We start from the raw sequence: 17,892 nt of genomic DNA, 5'->3' as shown, positions 1-17,892 counted from the left end.
CTGGTTTCTTCGCCTGTCAAGAAGCTGCTTCATCCTCTTTCACTGAATTAAATCTAGGCTGAGTCCTAGCAGCCTGGTCACAAAGACCATCTTGCTCAAGTGAAGAGGAGCAATCTGCACTGGAAAGTGTGAGGCAGAGTCTGAACAGAACTGATAGATAATGATCCTGAAACTTGATTAACTTAGGTCTTTCTGTGTCTGCATCTGTCTCCCCCCAGTTCAGACTGCCTTTCTCTATGTAACAGCTGCCAAGCAGGTGAAGGGCACGAATAAGGACATGGGGCCCAGTGTGTGTTAAAAGATTCTTTAGTGAAAGCACACATTTAAGATTTTTCAAGAAGTTTCTCTGCTGAGTGCAATATTTTACTCTCTTAGTTTCTGTTTCTAAGTTTGAAACTACCTAGTTCCCAGTGTTTCCGGGGACAAGACTCTTCCCCGTGAGCCACCAGGCTGCAGCAGAGCAGTGGACGCAGAGCAGAAAGCTCAGTCCGTGTCGCGGGGCTGTTTCATTGCTGTCCTTGGGACTGCAGATGGATGGGCAGACTCATGTTTGTGCCCAGCATTACCCACTGTGCAAAAGTTACATAAATCTGCAAATAACCCTCAGTAGGGCAAATAACCCTCATCAAGGCAGATTTGCATTGCCTTGTCAGAGATCTGAGTAGAACTAGGATACCATTCGGAAAATGAAATGGGTTTCAAAGAATCATAGAATTGTGGAATCACTGAGGTTAGAAAAGACCTTCAAGATTATCAAGTCCAACCACCAGCCTGACCTTCTGAGTCATTATGGAGCAAACTACCTAAGCTATGAGCAGCCAGTTTCTGCAGGACAATAGTGTCCTGATATTGCTTAGCTCCTGTTTACTATAAAGTGATATTTAGGGATAAGCCTGCAATTGGAGGTAAAAGTATGTGACCCGTGACATGGGGATGAAAATCTGCCTCAAGGCTACCCCAGTTAACCCTCCAGTGAAACTGCCTCTTGCATTCAACTCCTGCATCCAGATCATTCATTAAAATGTTGAATGGGACTGGTCCTAGAAATGAGCCCTGGGGAGCACCACCAGTGAGCAGTCACCAGCCAAATGTAGCCCCATTTACTAAAACCCTTTGAGTTCTGCCATTGAGCCAGTTCATCACCCAGTATAGCGTGAACCTGGTTATCTCACAGTTAGACAGTTTGTCCAGAAAGATGCCATGAGGGACAGTATCAAAGGCCTTACTGACATCCAGGAAGATTACATCCACATCCTTCCCTTCAACCACCAAGAGGGTGACCTTATCATAGAAAGAGATCAAATTACTAAGGCGAGTCTTTCCCTTGATGAACTCATGTTGACTACGCCTGATAATAGCTTTGTTCTTGAAATGCCTTTCAATCTGCCCCAGCACAATCTTCTCCAAGATTGGTGAGTATGCAATGGCTACTTCTGCTTTCCTTTCAGCCAGGATTTTGTTACCTGATGTCTTTAAAACATACTCATGGAAGGTGATGTACATTGGATGGTTTCAGCTTTTCTGATTTGTTAGCTTCTGATTTGGTAGCTTTAGCGGAGACAAGGGATAGAGGGGAGGGATGTTCCTCAAACACAGCACAAGCTGGAAAAAACACATCTCTGTTGATTCAGAGATTCCTTATTTTTCAGCTCTTTATAGGTCCTTAAGCGCTCTTCACAAATCTGTTTGTTGTGCCCATCCTCCTGTGCTGGAAATCCTCTCCCCATATAGATGGGAAGATGACCACACAAAACTCTGCAAAAAGCATAACAGAAAATACAGTGCAAAAGTCTTACTTCCCCATTTTTTACTTTCACCATTTTCTGATTGCTGTCCCTAAAACAGCCAACATTCCACTGTTTATGTGAAACTTCACTGCCAGGAACTAGGCATTAGTTTTGCAATACTGAACTTTCTTACAAAACATCCTGTCCTTCCTGGTCTAGTCTTGAAGTTACCTCCAAAAATGCTCTCTCAAATATCTCAATGCTTTTGGCAGAGTGGAGACTGGAGAAGCAGCCATGAATAGGAGAACCTTCACCAAGAGATCAAAGCCACCATTTTCCTCCTAAGAAGGAAAATCCATGCCATTGGCAGCCTGCTTATCTGCAAGGAGTGTATTTTGATGACTTACTGCAGCAGTCTGAGAACTTCCAGCTGATGCAATAGAGAATATTTACACAATTTCAGGCTGGCAATGCAGAGGGAATGTGCTGTGGAGGGGGCTGCTGTATTGCAAAATATGCAGATGGAGAAAGGAGCTAGTCATCGAGAGGGTGGGGACTTTGCAGGAGCGAGTTCTTCTGGTGAGCTTCTTCTGTGAGATAAGCGTTGCTCTGAGAAGGCTGCTGAGCATATGGTGGAACATGGGATCTAGTGACTCAGCCTGAACTTTCCCACATCAAAATAGAAATTTCATTTTCTTTGCACAAAAATACTGTCTTCCAGTACATGTGGATGGGGAGACATCTGGAGAAAAAAGCAGGTGAGTCCCTTTATACATGTGGGTTCTGCTCCCACCTTCCTTGTACAGGAATTCTTGTCGTTGCTCTGCTATGGTCTGAGTCTAAGAAAAAGTTTGGAGAAGAGATGAGTCTACATTTCCATACCTGTGTTTTAGTGCAGGTCTCTTGAGGTCACCATGGCAAATGGGAAGCCTGGTTTGCGTTTAGCAAGCCTGTGATGGATGATTTCAGGGCTGTCAATGACTGTTTTCCCTTCACTGAAGAAATGGGAGCTTTGTGTGTCAAAGTGAGGTAGCACTTTACCTTACCAGGGTTTGCTTGGTTGTCTGGCGAATAGTGGTTTGAGTGTAGGAAAGTCTTGGAGGGTTTGACACTTTCTTTGGTGGTTTATCTTCTGGAAATGTTTGCCTTGGACTGTCAGCCATTTGCCTGTAAGAAGTCACACTATGTCCCACAAGCCACTGACAGTGCAAACAATTATATTTCTCACTGTTAGGGCAGTAAGGTCTGCGACAGGCTTCTGGAAATCCTGCAGACAAAGGAAGATCAGACTGATCCTGTTAAACCCAGGAAAGGGATTATTCAGTGAGTCTGATAGCAAAGGGTGAGATCTGAGAGGTGTCCTAATGTAGGGACAGTAATATTAGTAACTGCTAAGACAGGAGGATAGAAGATCTGTGAAATCCCTGTCTGATTTGAACCTGACAGTTAATAGTTTTGTTTGTCTAAATCTGTAGCTGGGAGACAACTAGATGGTACAAGACTCTTCTAGGGTAGAGAGATTGTTTCTTAATGTACTGTGAAGTTCAGGAGGCACAAATTCAATGCACTGAAGAAATATGTAACTTGGAGTTTCCTTATCTTGTGCATAACTGTGAAAAGAAGGCAGTCTGACAGTCAAAAGGAGGAAGACAGGCAAAATTTTCACCCAGTCTTATGTATATTGGCTCTACCAGCGGGAAAAAAAGTGGGGGTGGTGTAATGAGGAAGTGAACATGTGATGAAGCGAGAATTAGGTCTCGGTCCAAAATCCATGGAATGCTGTTGCAAATCTAAGAGCTTGGGTGACCCACAGCAGCACTGCAAGGATCCTGCAGCAAAAACCCAGAATCTTTGCCAGTGGCCTTCACACAGTCTTGGGAGGACTTGGAGTGACTTGGCTCAGCAGCCTCAGGCGTGTTTCTCTACTTCTCTGAATCTTGTGAAGGCATTAGCATCTGTGTAAATGATTCTTCTATTAGAATGGGGATTTCCAGGCGAGGTTTAGGTTGGATATTAGGAAAAACTTCTTTACCGAAAGGGTTGTTAGGTATTGGGATGGGCTGCCCAGGGAAGTGGTTGAGTAACCATCCCTGGAGGTCTTTAAGAGATGTTTAGATGTAGAGCTTAGTGATACGGTTTAGTGGAGGATTTGTTAGTGTTAGGTCATAGGTTGGACTAGGTGATCTTGGAGGTCTCTTCCAACTTAAATGATTCTTTGATTCTGTGATTCTGTAATAAACATGAGGCTTTCCTCCATGTCTCTGTTGGAAAAGACCCTGCAATGTGCAATCAGAGCTCTTCTGTTCAGGGGTGAAATTTAGGAAAAAATTAAACTTTTTTTCCACTGGCTTCCACAGTGTGGGACATCACAGATCAAGCATTCATTTCTTTCAGGAGGGGAGATCAAAATGCCTGGCAAAGTGAGAACTGTGGTGGTCACTGTGTCAGCACATGCTGAGTGGAGATCTTGCAGTGCCCCATAGTGGCAGGCTGGCACATGCAATGCCATTAGGGTGATGTGTGATGTCTGTCCCTTTGTCTGCCTATGTCCGTCTTTCTAAGTACAGGTGAGGGGCCTGAGAGGGGCCACTTATGTTGACCACACAGTCCGACCTACATGGACATGGAGCATGGCAGTGAATGGAGCACAGAACAGTTTTCAGGTGGCTGGGCCTAGGCCTACCTCGTCCTGGACAGGAGCATTTAAAAAAAAAAAAAAAAAAGCAGCTCTGCAGATGGATGCTTGATTTGTACCAAATCAGTGTGGGTGCAGCAAGCTCTGCACAGTCCCTCTGCCCTGAAGGGGCCCTGTCTCTGTCATTCCGAGGCCTGGCCATAGCCGGCCCTGCCCCTCTTTAGGGTCTGTCAGCTCCAGAAGGTTCCAGACCCCTACACACCCCCAGTCCCCTACTGGGCCCTGCGCCTTCCCTCGCTGCCTGTTACACAGGATCTCCTTGCCTCCAGCCAGCCCCACTCTGGTGATGCTCTTGTGGAAGCGTAACCCACAAACAAATCAGGCACTGTGTGTTGTGGTGGCCTTTCTGTACCGCTAGAGCTTTCATCTTCTGGATCTGCCTGTCTTAAGTCAATTCTGCTCTGAGACCTTCAGACCAGTCCTCTCCCCTCGTTGGCACTGGGACCAGTTCTGCCTGTACAGACCCATCCCTGCACCTCCCCTGCATTTCCACCAGTTTTCCCCATCCCTTAGGGGAGCAGCTCAAGGTATTTCTCTCCCTTTCCCTGGGCTGAGGGGGAAATGCATGTCCTCTGCTTCATCTCATCTGACACGCAGTTGTGTTTCTAGCCCAGGAGAAATGATAATGTTGAAAAAGTGATCCAAAAATAAGCTTACAATGTGTGTTAACAATGATTTTTCCAGACCTTGTATTCAGAGTTTGGTTCAGTTGTGAGGCCAGGCTCTGAGGCAGAAAAATTGATTGATTAATTACCTATTTTTATTCTTGTATGGCTTCAAGCCTGAATACTTAATGCCTTCTTTTAAAGGTGTTTAGATTTTAGGGAAGCAAAGAGACATCTGGAGGGGTTTTCAGAATCATCAGTGCATCTTTTGCATCTCCTAGTTCTTAAACATATTTAAAAATCTGCTTCTCAATATCAACTCAGTTACAGATGAAAACGTTTATTTAATAATTCAGTGTCATTAAAATTAAAAAAAAAAAAGGGTCCAAATAATACAAGTCATACCATGAACTGATGATGGCTGTTTTGGCTGATGATGGCCTTTGATTCATTACAGATATTTATCTGGGTACAAATGACAAAGACTAGATATGTATTGTATAGAGAATATAATCCAAACATGTTTCTTTGACATAAATTTAGGATTGCAACTGGAGCAGCTGTTATTTGACTTGCATCTCCAAAGAAACGTCTCTCAACATCTGCTGATGTGCTGAGGTGACTTTGTGCTTCTAAGGTTGTCTGGATTCATCCAGTCATGTTTTCTTTGTGAACTTTTGGGAAAAAGAATCATTTTCAGGTCATACCTGCCAAGGCACAGTGACAGCAGGAAACTGGCACCTGCATGGTCAGGCAGTAATGCTCCTAATGATAAGAAGTGTTGGATTGCTGGTGCCTCCTAGCACTCCAGTTTCAATTGATATGCAAGTGTATCTCCCTTCTCTTGAGGAATACAGGAATAATAGTAAAAAATATAGAAAGAACAGTAAAGAGGCTGCTCCAGGCCTTGTGGCCAGTATGTAATGGAGCAGAACTGGTCCTTTGGAGTGAGTTTGATCTCAATCTTAGTATTTGTGGAAACAATTTGTGTACTGGAACTGGTTTTATTGCCAGGTGATAAAAATTCATTCCTGTGCAAACTGATAAATGTCTAAGAACAAACCTAGGTGGCTGTGGAGCCCCTTCTGGCTCCCCAGGCCACCATGGGCTGCTCCTTGGTGCAGGTGGGTGCTACAGCATCCAGAGCTTCTCCAGAGACACCAGGGCACCTACCTGGCCACAGTTGTGACACGGCTGCAGTGGCCCTTTTGACACCTCACACCGAGGCCAGTTCCTTATTCAACACTAAATAAGGATGCTCAGGGTCCCAGGGAAATGACTGAAAATGAAGGTGTCAGGTACCGCAGCTCATGCTTTCTTTCCCATGTTCCTCCCTGCCTAGCACAGGCAGAGCCGTGCCCTGGGGACCGAGCGGCCGTGTCAGCCATGAGCGAGCAGAGCCATGTCAACAGCCTGTTCCTCAATGAGGATGCAGCCAAGCGGCTCAGCGCTGAGGGACGGGTCCAGCGCTTCCGGCAGGCGGTGCAGAAGCGGGCAGCACGGGCCAAGAAACGGATGCACAGCATCACTGCCGAGAGCGCCAAGAGCTTCTTCAGGAGAAACGCCTTTGTCCTCCTCACCATTGCTGCAGTATTACTAGGTATGGAGCTGGTGGTGGGCTTATGTGCGCGTGGTGGGCACTAAATGTAAATGTGGGGAAAAGTCCGTTTATCCCACAAAGGATTTATTTTATCATAATAATTTGGCTTGGGAAGTGAAGCTGAAGAGCCCTTCTGTATATAGCTGCACTCACAAGAAGCCTCTGAGCAAACCTGGGTGATTTTTTTGTGAGGAGTAGTAGAGCTAGATCAGCAAACCATTTCTGTTGCGGACTCTCCCTAAGCTCCAGCCAGAAGCAAAGACTCCCTCACACTCTTCCTCTGGAAGGGCTGTTGTCCTGCACGCAACAGCACTTGTGATTCAGACAGCATTTTGACTGCTGCTAGGCGGCCAGCCTCAAGCTGAACTCTACATGCAGCAGGCTTGTCAGAGGTCTCCTGAAACCATTTATCTGTGCTGTGTTTTAGTAAGCCAAAAAGCACCCCACAACTTTAGTTCCATAGTACCAAAAGGGGGAACGGATGCAGACAACTGGTCTGTGATACCGTGCAAACTAAAGCTGCCAAGCAGAGAGTGGATTGTCCCTAATTTTCAATCCAGGCTGGTTGAACTCAGCTCTAATAGGTGGCTGGACAAGGTCTCTGGGCTAACTTAGGTGGGCAGTAACATCTCTTCTGTGGTAATGAGCTTCCTGGGAACAAACTCCAGAGGAGCAGCAGACGGTGCAGCAGGGAGTGGTGCACCTGTGGTTCAGCACAAGGCTCCTGTGCATCTAGATATGTCAAAGGGAGAGAAAGCATACGGTAAAAATTGGAACATAACCTTTTAGAAAAGAAAGAGCATTGGCTCCTTTGCAGAGGGGAGAAGCTGAAAGAAGAGGAAAAGGAAAGCCATGTTGTAGGAGTGACTGAGGGATGGACCACTGGATCACAGTGTTCCATTTCCATTCTCATTCCTTGTTGATTCACAGGGATCATCCTGGCATTTTCCCTTCGGCCCTACCAGCTGACCTATCGCCAGATCAAGTATTTCTCCTTCCCAGGAGAGTTGCTGATGCGTATGCTCCAGATGCTGGTTCTTCCTCTCATTGTCTCTAGCTTGATTACAGGTGAGAAGAGCTCTCTGGTGCTTTCAGCCAAGATTATGCTAGTTGTCAGAGTACCCCTTTGTGCTGCAACTGCACGTGTTGGGATAAGGTGGGCTAATAGTGACAAGCCTAAACCTGCAGCTGTAGTGACCATGATTTACCCTCATACCCCTGCTGACTCAGTAGTGGCAAAGAAAAGCAGAAGGCCTTTTGCTTTCTCAGAAGACTGGGAAAGGCACAATGTGGTGTTTCCAATGTCCAACTCTTGAGAACTAACAAGGATTTCCCTGCTCTAGGTATCCTTGCTTGAGCAGGGAGGTTGGACAAGATGACCAACAGAGGTCCCTTCCAACCTTAACCACTTAGTGATTCTGTGATTTCATTCCACATAACCTCAAACATCAAAGTGTGTTGCCCAAGTCTGATTCAGGCTTCCAGTAGCCTAGGAGAGGTTAATTTGTGTCAGTCCAAAAGAACTGGAGTTGATCACCAGCTGGAGAGCCTGTTTCATCCAGGTCCTCATAGAAGATACCCCAGCCAGCAAGCTTTCAGACAGCGAAAAGGGCTGAAATACATCCCACCCCATGAAACATCCCACCATTATGAACTTAAAGATCCAATGTACTGGGGCTGGACATTATTTCCTTTCTGAGAGCTTTAGGAGGAAGTTTTGTAATAAGATAATATAAGATTAATAGATAATAGACCTTCTCACCTTGTCTGACTGTTTGACTACACAGGAATGGCCTCGCTGGATGGCAGAGCCTCAGGGAAGATGGGAATGCGGGCTGTGGTCTACTACATGGTGACCACAATCATAGCAGTCTTCATTGGCATCCTCATGGTGATCATCATCCACCCAGGGAAAGGATCCAAGGACAAGCTTCACCGAGAAGGCAGAATCGAGCAAGTGCAGACCACAGATGCCTTCATGGACTTGGTGAGGTAGGTGAACGAGCTGGTCTCATGTGAGTCCATATCAACGAGAGCACATTCCTCCACTGAATGTCCTTTTGGCATACACTGCCAGGGAAAGAGGTCTTTGGCTGAGTCTTGCCCAGCCTGCTACTTTTAGCTCAGGCAGGACAGGCTTACCACCTTCCTGCAGAGCTACAGCCTTTGTACCATGCTTGAGTTTACACTTGAGCAAATCAGGCCCATTCTGCTAACCAGCTGTTTTGCATCAGATGGTGCTGGTTTATTAATGATCCCAGTAAAAAAGGTACTCAGACTCTGTAAAATAAAAATTTTAAATGCTATTTATTACAGCTAACACCATAAAGAAAGAGAGGAGAGGATAGTATAGATAATTTTATATCCTTTCAGATGTTGGGAACCCCCAGGGGTGCAGCATCTGTGATCAGGGTCTGCAAGAAACGAAAACTATCAACGTGTTGTGTTGTCAAGATTAATACAGAGTTTTTAACTCAAAGGCCAACAAGCAAAGAAATGGGATTTAGACCTGAAAAATTAATAAAAATCCAGTCTCGTGTCATTTCTCCGCTGATGTTACTGAGGTGTCATATATCTCACATTGTTTCATTTCCTTCTCATTTTACATAAGAGTCTCTCCTGTCTGGGAAGAAAGAAAAGAACACCTCACAAAATACTGATTGTGCAAAATAATCTGAAAGGACCAGCAAACAGTGGGACTGAAAAATATTATGTAAGGAAAATGTTGGGAGCAAGATTAGCAATGACTGCATGCACTTTAGAAATTGACCTATCAAAGGCTACTCCAAATATCCATCTTTAACTGAACCAAGGAAATCAAGGAAGTGATTCCCAGCACACTGTCCGTCCCTCCCTTGCCATGACCTTCCACTGTGAATTGTGGTATGAAGCTATGTTTCTGAGGTACAGGATAACAGAGAGCTCAGATGACAGCTATAGAGATGAGGCTGAGAGTGAGGCAGTACTGTAAAAATTGTAATATGGTATTGTTTCAAGATTCAGTAAGGTCTGATGATGCTTTTACAATAGACCCATGTCCCAGTGCTGTGTGTGTAGTCTCTTTACACATACCTAAAATACAACCTTCTGGAGTCTGAAAAAAAGTGTGGGAATGTTACTGGCAGCTGGGTGTTCCTGCTCTGTGGGAAATTCCGAAGTTGTATTTTTTAAGTGTTGTTTTGCAATGGAATGAAAAGTCCCAACTTCAGAATTTTCTACAGAAAAACAAAACAGAAATTCTCATCCTAAACATCTGGGAAAGTCAGTCCATTCTTACCATTTTCTAAGCTTAACTCTGAGGTGCTCAGCCTCTCCCTTTTTGCTTGTCAGGATATTAAGAAGTAGAGACCAGAGACATGGTCCCACATGACATCCTGATCTCCAGATTGGACAGAGATGGATTCAAAAGGTGGATCATTCAGAGGATAAGGAATTGGCTTGAAGGTCACACCCAGAGAGTGGTGTCAATGGCTCTATGTCCAAGTGGAGGCCGGTGACAAGTGGTGTCCCTCACGGGTCTCTCCTGGGACCATTCTATGAAGCCCATGTTTGCTTGCTAGTCAACAGGACAATTAACTCTTTCCTTGTTTTATCTACTGCAGGAATATGTTCCCGCCCAACCTGGTAGAAGCCTGCTTCAAACAGGTATGAAATCCCATCTGACCTATCACCTTCCTTGGTGCCCTGTTCAGTAGGCAATGGTCCAGCCTACTTCTCTGAGGGATGAGAACAGAGTTTGCTTTTTTACTGCTTTTACACTTCTCTAACTCCAACTGCTCAAGGAGGGGCATTGCAGTCATTAGCCTGTATTATAGCATCCCTCATGCAAGTTTTTCAGGCTGTCTGTACATGGGGGGCTTCAAACCCTGGAGTAGACAGAGCAGAGCAACTCTGGCTTCCTGCCTCCATCTCATTCCACACTCAAAGTTAGGAAGAATTTGTGTAACCTCAGTTAGCAGGTTTGGACTGGAAGTAAAGTGGGAACAGATTCTCCAAGGATTTGTCTCTTCCATAGTGCTAGTGCCCTTGGAAGCAGTATAAAGGGTTCCAGAAGTATAAAGAGGAGCCAGAATATCTGGGCCCCAGAGCTGGGGGTTCCCTAGCTGTGCTCCAAGATAGACACCTTCGCCTGATGGTAAGTAACAGGTTGCTGCAGTCATGGTGTTAGAGGGAAGAGCAATTTTAGAAGTATTTGTCCAACAAGTAATCTTGTTTTTTGCTAAACTTGATAAACTGTGATTGAACGCAGCTTAAAAAAAAAATGTCTAGGAACAAGGAGTGTGAAGAGTCCTACAGAGAGTGAGACCATATCATGGAAAGCAGGGTCTCTGAAAAGGGTGTGGGTATATTGCAGAGAACATGTCAGTGACCGTGAACCTTATTCTATGGTTAAATGGTCCTATGTGAGCCTAGGATTTCCAAACAGAGAAGGAAGTAGTTTGTTTTATATTAGTATCTCTAATTGCAAAGAGAAATGCTGAACACAGATAAACTCTCTCCCTTTTAAAGTTCCTAAACATTAGAAGGATACAGAGAAGAACTACAGTGCAGAAAAAAACTGGTCAAATAACGTATGACCAAAACTGGTCATAAGTGAACAACTTCAGGGGCTCAGTCAATGCTCTCTTTTGACCTTAAGCTCTATGAACATTTCAGTGAAAGCACTAAGCCAGGGAGATTGAGAACACACACGGCAAGTTTCCCACAGAGGTCAGTAAGAACTTGCCATACTCTCCTTTCTTTAGGAAGCAATGCAATAATCTAGCATGTTGTCCTAAGCTTCTGAACAAGGGCCTGTGAGTGCATCTGATAATCTGTGTCATTTCAGTACAAGACGCAGTACAGCACCAGGGTCTTCACCAGAACCGTTCTCCACAGCAGCAATGTCACAGCAGGTGTGACAACCACTCCACTCCCTGTGCCTGAGAATTTCACTGGCATCCTGGAGAACGTCACTCATGCCCTGGGGACCATCTCCGAGGTGCTGACCTTTGAAGAAGTCATTCCCATCCCAGGCTCAGCCAATGGGGTGAACGCGCTGGGGCTGGTAGTGTTCTCCATGTGCTTCGGTTTGGTGATCGGCAGCATGAAGCAGAAGGGACGGGCCCTGCGGGAGTTCTTTAACTGCCTCAACGAAGCCATCATGAGGCTGGTGGCCATTATCATCTGGTGAGGAACACGGCCGGTTGGAGCAGGAGGTCTGCAGGTGCAGTTTCCGCTGACCTGATGAGAAATGGGGTAGCATTAAGGATGACATGCACAGGAAAAGCAGATGGGCACAGCTCTCCTTTGGCTCCATCAGGCTGGAGGGAAAAGTCTGGATGGGATATTTGTTCACATTTCATTTCCTGTTTTTTTGTTTTTACCTTAGAAATATCAGGTACACCAGGACTTGCTTTCCTTGAGGCTGCTGGAAACATCCTTGGAAGACCAGAGAGCTGAAGTGGAAGATCTCTTAGCCTTACCAACAGGGGTAGGGTGTGAGGCTTTCCCACAGAAAGCTTTCCTTCCAGCTATGTTTCAGGAGTCTGACTTAGCCATGAGTCACAATAACCTACTGCCAGTTTCCTGCCACTCAGGGTGACACCTGTACGCATTAGCTGTGAAAGTGGACCTGGGTTGGCAAGATCATCTCAAAATTACTGCCTTTCAGTTTGAGGTCTCCCAGGCCCCAACTCCTCCAGAGCTCAGCTGCTCAGTGCTTCCTGTGTAAGGCTGACTGTACTACATGGTCCAGATAAGCAAGGCATTGCTGCAATGTGTCCTCTTAGAAAACAGTATTTTAACAAATCTTATTTGAAGCTCTTTACCTATCTAAAACTCAAGCTCTGAATAGGAGCTTGTGGTAGGTACCATGAGACAGGAGAGATATGGGGCTTGCAGAATACAAGGAAATGCCTGACAGGGGATGATCTGTCAGCCCCACATCCTCTCCCCTGTTTTTATCACTCCAGCTTTCTCTCCCTGATTTTCTAGTCACAGTCTTATATTGCAGAGAAACATCCTGGGCACAGGGCGACAGGTCTTACACAGAAAGAAATAAAGGGGAACCCTGAGCTCACAGCAGAGAAAATATCTGCCAGGGGAACTCCAGCCCCTCTGGGATCTTTTTCTCCATGGACAAGCCAGAGTCTGGGGCCTTGCTTTCTTAAGGGGAGATAAGAGTTGCCTAAGGGCAAGGAAGGGAGAGCACAGTGGAACAAGTGGACCTGCACACTACTCCCAGAGACAATTACAAACTGCCTTCAACTGCCTCTTCCAGCAAAGAAAGGCAGGGTGTTGATGGATAAGACATTGGTTACACTTAGGAAACTGCCCGTGCACATACACAGTAATGTTTGAAGACATCTCCTGACTTAACAAAATCCTGCTGGTATAGGAGACAGGAGTGTCCCCTGAGGCTCAGCACTCCTTCCTGAAGCCACAGTCTGCAGAGCATCTCCCAGGAGCTTCTTTTTCCTGGGGAGATCTGGTCAGTACTTGCAGCCAAGAGTGTCTTCTACGAAAAAGGTCAGAGGAAATGAAATATTTGTGAAATCCTTTCCTGAAACTTTTCCAAACCTCCTACGCTAAGTTGGAGTTTGGCATGTGGACCTCTGAGCCTTGTGCATGAATTGCATGTGAGCTCCTGAGCTGTAGAGGCCAAGTCCTGAGAGGTGTGGCCATGGAGCTGTGATTTTCTTTAGTCCAGTTATTTGTCCATGTTTAGTTTAGTGCCCATGATATCCTCCATGTGTGTGTCATGACTTCCTTCTTGTGCAGCCTCACTGCTGCTCATGAAATGCATTGTTATGGGGGGAAAAAACCTGTAAGAAAAGGAAAGGATAGCAGTGTAGCTGTGGGGTTTTACCTTGCTGGGCAGCTGAACTCCACCGAAACCGCTGTCTCATTCCCCCTCCTCAGAAGAAGAGGGGGAGAAGAAAGTATGCTGCAAAGAAAAAGCAAGTCTCATGGGTTAAGATAAGGATAATTTAATTAAAGGGAAAAGGAAGAGGGAAAAAAAAAGACTGTGCATAAGAGAGGGGAAAAAAAATTATTCTCCACTTCCCATCAATGAGCAATGTTCAGCCACGTCCTGGGAAGCAGGGCCTCAATATCCGTAGTGATTGTTTGGGAGGGCAGATGTCTTCATAACAAGAGCCCCCCCCCTCCTTCTCCTTTCCCAGCGGTTGTGGTGGAGTTTAGCTGCCCAGCAAGATAAAACCACCACCACACCTCAAAAAGAGGTTTCGTATAAGCCACGGCTGCCTTCACAGATGTTGGTATGCCCAGTCCAAGCTATACTAGCTATGGATTCTCTGTATGTTCCTATTCCCTATACATGAACCTCTAAAGATAACAAGGCTGATATCCCAGAGCACGCAGGACAATATTGCTTCTGCTCCCTCCTTCCCTTTACTTCTGTAACTTTCTGTGCCTCTCAGTAAAAAGGACACCCTCAGCCTAGGCTCTGTTAGGAAAGAAAGGGACTGTGCAGACTCCTCTGTACAACCTCCACTGGCAGTGCTACAAGGAGTGTTGAGGAGACATGTAGGAACCTGGAAGGAGGAGGAAACCTTCACCAAGTGCTGTGTGCACACAGCAGTTCCCCAAGAGTGCTGTTTTTTGACTGCACAGCAAACAAGTCCGAGATCTTTTCACATTGCCAGAAAAGAAACCAGCAGTATCATCCACTAACTAGCACACTTCTGGTGTGCCAGCTTATTGAGGATATGTCCAGAAAGCATGCATTGAAGCAAGTATGACATGTGGATGTCAGTTCTGAGAACTGTCCTTGTGTTTCTGCCACAGGTATGCCCCAGTTGGAATCATGTTTTTAATTGCTGGCAAAATCCTGGAGATGGATGACCTTGCAGTGATGGGGGGCCAGCTGGGGATGTACACGCTCACTGTCATCGTTGGACTCCTCATCCATGCCCTCTGCATCCTGCCGCTGCTCTACTTTATTGTCACCCACAGGAACCCCTGGGTATTCATTGCAGGGCTTCTGCAGGCCCTCATCACAGCCCTGGGCACCTCCTCAAGGTACGATGGCTACATAGCCCTGGGGAGAAGTACGGTGTGGATATTCTGGGGCTGCTTCTCAGCACTTCCATTGCCCTCAGTGCAGTGCTGAGGTCTCACTATTTCTAGCACTACCAGCTTTTTGCACTGGTCCAGCCAACTCATTTGAGAGTGGAAGGATTCCCACTCCCCTGCTCAGGAGCCCTAATTGTGTTGCCATCTCTAACCATCAGTGCGTGACCCATAGTCCTCCTCACCAAGCATGGTGGAGGCTCTTTTTGCAGCACTGAAATACTGAGCTCAGGAGACAAATCAAACACCCCTGAATTCCAACATTATTCCCCATGCACATATCTCCACACACATGTACTTGCACACATTTGCACATTTCTCTTTTCCAGGCACAGACTGTGTGCAGCTGGCATTACACTCACAGGAAGCCATAAGGCATAAACACCCATGTTCGGTGACTCACACAACCAAGCAACAGATTGTAGGTAGCTGTTGTATTATTAAGTGCAGTGCTTCTTGACGTATTCGTTTCCTGGCAAGCACAGAGTCTCTCCCATGTGCATTTTCACACCGAAACACACAGCATTTTTCTTGCTCGTGTTCTCTTTCAGAAACAATTCTCTGCTTTTGCTGCAAGATATATTCTCATACATGGGTCATTCTTGTCTTATGCACTGAGTTGGGGAAGAGAAAGGACTCAAGTTTTTTAATAGCTGGAAGAGGAGTTTTGGTCTTGAGGCTCTGTCCTATGTACCCAGAATTCCCCAGAATCACCCTCTTTTGGTGTTGTACCAGCTTCACCAGCATCAGGGCCACACAGCCCCTGCCCAGCCCCTGAGGAAAGTCATGTCTGAACGTGCAACTGCAGCCTGCAGCATATCTGAGGAACCCTTGCTTAGACTGTTCTTTCTCCTAGCAGCATCTGGCCTCTGGCTCACATGGCAGGGTGAAAAAGCAGGTGGGTAAGGTCATAAACCAGGCAGAGGCTTAGTCCCTCTTCCACAGTCAGCATATACCCAATTCATGTTGTTTTGTAAATTCCTTTCAGCTCAGCGACTCTGCCCATCACCTTCAGGTGTTTGGAAGAAAACAATGGTGTGGACAGGCGCATCACGAGGTTTGTTCTGCCTGTGGGAGCTACAATTAACATGGATGGCACTGCTCTGTACGAGGCCCTTGCAGCCATCTTCATTGCACAAGTCAACAACTATGAACTTGACTTCGGGCAGATCATCACAATAAGGTGACTTTTGAAAGAGTTATGGGGCTACAGGAGGGACTCCAGTTTTGTTGGCTTATCTGAGGTGTTTTCAGGTTCCTCCTTTGCTCAGAAGATACAGTGAGATTTAAAAAGTATGGAAAAGGAAGGTGAAACCTCCAGGTGTATAAGTAAATATGGTTTTGGGTGCCACATCTTGGAAGCTCCCCTTGAGCCTTTATTGGATTTCCAAGTCTGGGCCATCCCTTAGACAGAGCTGCAGTATGCAGTCCGCTATGGATGGGTGCCTGGCAGGGGGAGCCTGGGTGCTGTGTCGATGTCCCACATGTCACCATCCTGCTCTGTGACCAGAGCAGAAGGGTTGCCCAGATGGTTTGTAAATAATATGTTGAGATACTTCCTGACACTTCTGCGAATGCATCTACCTGTTTTCTTCCCTCTGCTGATAGCTGTGCTTTCCTCTTCCCTCCAGCATCACCGCCACGGCAGCCAGCATTGGAGCCGCAGGTATTCCCCAGGCAGGACTGGTGACTATGGTCATAGTGTTGACATCAGTGGGGCTGCCTACGGAAGACATTACACTGATCATCGCTGTGGACTGGTTTCTGTGAGTTCTCTGCTCAGCAGCATGCATTTTTCTGTGCTCCCTGCCAATGCGTACCGAGTTCATCTGCATTCCCAGTGTCTCTGCTACAAGCAGACTCAGTAACCTGTATCATTAGGCTTGAAACACACCTGTATCCATGAGACCTTTGCACAGTAGCCCTCTGTTCATGCTAGAGTCTTCACCATATACTTCAGTGACCAAGTTCATGTACAGAACAGCTTGGTGACTAAGCAGAATGTCCTTTGTTTGGTTTATCTAACAAGATAATTATCAGAAACAATCTGCAGGCTGATAGGGACAGGTTGTGCCAGTAATATGCAAATTCATGCTGCAAAGTGATGATGGTTCTGCCCTACCAAACAAGGCAGGTGGGATGAGACTGGCCTGTATAATATTGAGGGGCTTTAGAGGGGTTCAGCTAGCCAGCTACATTGCTCCTTTTGTTTTCTTCCCCTTTCAAACCTTGGGAGAAGTGATTTCACAGGAGTGTTCTTAGGAACTAGACTGAAGAATGCATTTGGACAATGCTCTCAGACGCATGATCTGATTTTTAAATTTTTTTGGGGGTGGTCCTTTGGGATAGGTTTGCAACAGAATTTCTGAACTTGTTTAACAAATACAACTGAATTATAATGGATGTGGCAAGGCTCATCTAAATCTGCAGAAAGGCTTGAGCAGACCTTTGGAGAGGAATCCATCTATGTGGATCCACAATAACAATGTTTTTCCTCATTTTCCTCATTTCCTCATTTCCTCTGGGAGTATTGTGTTCAGTTCTGGGCTCCCCAGTACAAGAGGGACATAGAAGGGCTACTAAGATGATTAGAGGACTGGAGCACCTGTTGTACGAGGACAGGCTGAAAGAACTATGCCTGTTTAGCCTGGAAAAGAGAAGACTGAGGGGAGACCTCATTAATGTATATAACTATCTGAGGGGAGGGTGCAAGAGGATGGAGCTGGTCTCTTTTCAGTTGTGCCCAGAGACAGGACGAGAGGCAACAGGCACAAACTGAAGCACAAGAGGATCCAGATAAATATGAGGGAGCACTTCTTTACTGTGAGGGTGACAGAGCACTGGGACAGGCTGCCCAGAGAGATTTTGGAGTCTCCTTCTCTGGAGATATTCAAAACCTGCCTGGATGCCATCCTGCGCAACGTGTTCTAGGTGATCCTGCTTGGCAAGGGGGTTGGACTAGATGATCTTCAGAGGTCCATTCCAACCTCGTCTATTCTGTGATTTTGTGATTCTGTGATTTTGTGGCAAGTCCAAAATTTTATATTGAGATATTGGGAATGCAACAGAACAGGAATGAATATGAAGCCTGTGCTCAGGCTAGCAATGAAGGACAGCTCTCTGGGAGTAATTTCTCTGTAAATATTGAAATGCCAATTATTAGAGTGACTTGAAAAGTAGAAAAATTTT

General features: G+C 45.9%; 1 protein-coding gene and 1 long non-coding RNA gene across 9 annotated transcripts in view; one reads left to right on the top strand and one right to left on the bottom strand.

Moving 5' to 3' along the window:
* Nucleotides 1-17,892, top strand: part of LOC121059994 (excitatory amino acid transporter 1-like) — a 40,339-nt gene that overhangs the window by 16,153 nt on the left and 6,294 nt on the right. For 2 of the 8 annotated variants that reach the window (XM_040537278.1, XM_040537276.1), the window contains 8 exons: nucleotides 6,370-6,627; nucleotides 7,558-7,695; nucleotides 8,415-8,619; nucleotides 10,230-10,272; nucleotides 11,456-11,796; nucleotides 14,419-14,652; nucleotides 15,692-15,886; nucleotides 16,335-16,469. In XM_040537278.1, the coding sequence (XP_040393212.1) occupies nucleotides 6,414-6,627; nucleotides 7,558-7,695; nucleotides 8,415-8,619; nucleotides 10,230-10,272; nucleotides 11,456-11,796; nucleotides 14,419-14,652; nucleotides 15,692-15,886; nucleotides 16,335-16,469 (1,505 nt within the window). In that variant the 5' untranslated portion in view covers nucleotides 6,370-6,413. Of the gene's footprint in view, nucleotides 1-1,894; nucleotides 2,486-6,369; nucleotides 6,628-7,557; nucleotides 7,696-8,414; nucleotides 8,620-10,229; nucleotides 10,273-11,455; nucleotides 11,797-14,418; nucleotides 14,653-15,691; nucleotides 15,887-16,334; nucleotides 16,470-17,892 lie in introns of those variants that run through there. The other 6 variants (XM_040537273.1, XR_005814701.1, XM_040537274.1 and 3 more) reach the window with 6 other exon arrangements.
* LOC121059996 overlaps nucleotides 11,693-17,892 on the bottom strand; it is a 13,867-nt gene continuing 7,667 nt past the window's right edge. Inside the window, exon 3 of the long non-coding RNA XR_005814702.1 lies at nucleotides 11,693-11,850. This is a non-coding gene — a long non-coding RNA (uncharacterized LOC121059996). The remainder of the gene's footprint in view (nucleotides 11,851-17,892) is intronic.

This window comes from Cygnus olor, chromosome 26 (assembly GCF_009769625.2).
Source record: "Cygnus olor isolate bCygOlo1 chromosome 26, bCygOlo1.pri.v2, whole genome shotgun sequence".
NCBI lineage: Eukaryota > Metazoa > Chordata > Aves > Anseriformes > Anatidae > Cygnus > Cygnus olor.
This window is presented reverse-complemented; position numbering and strand designations above follow the sequence as displayed.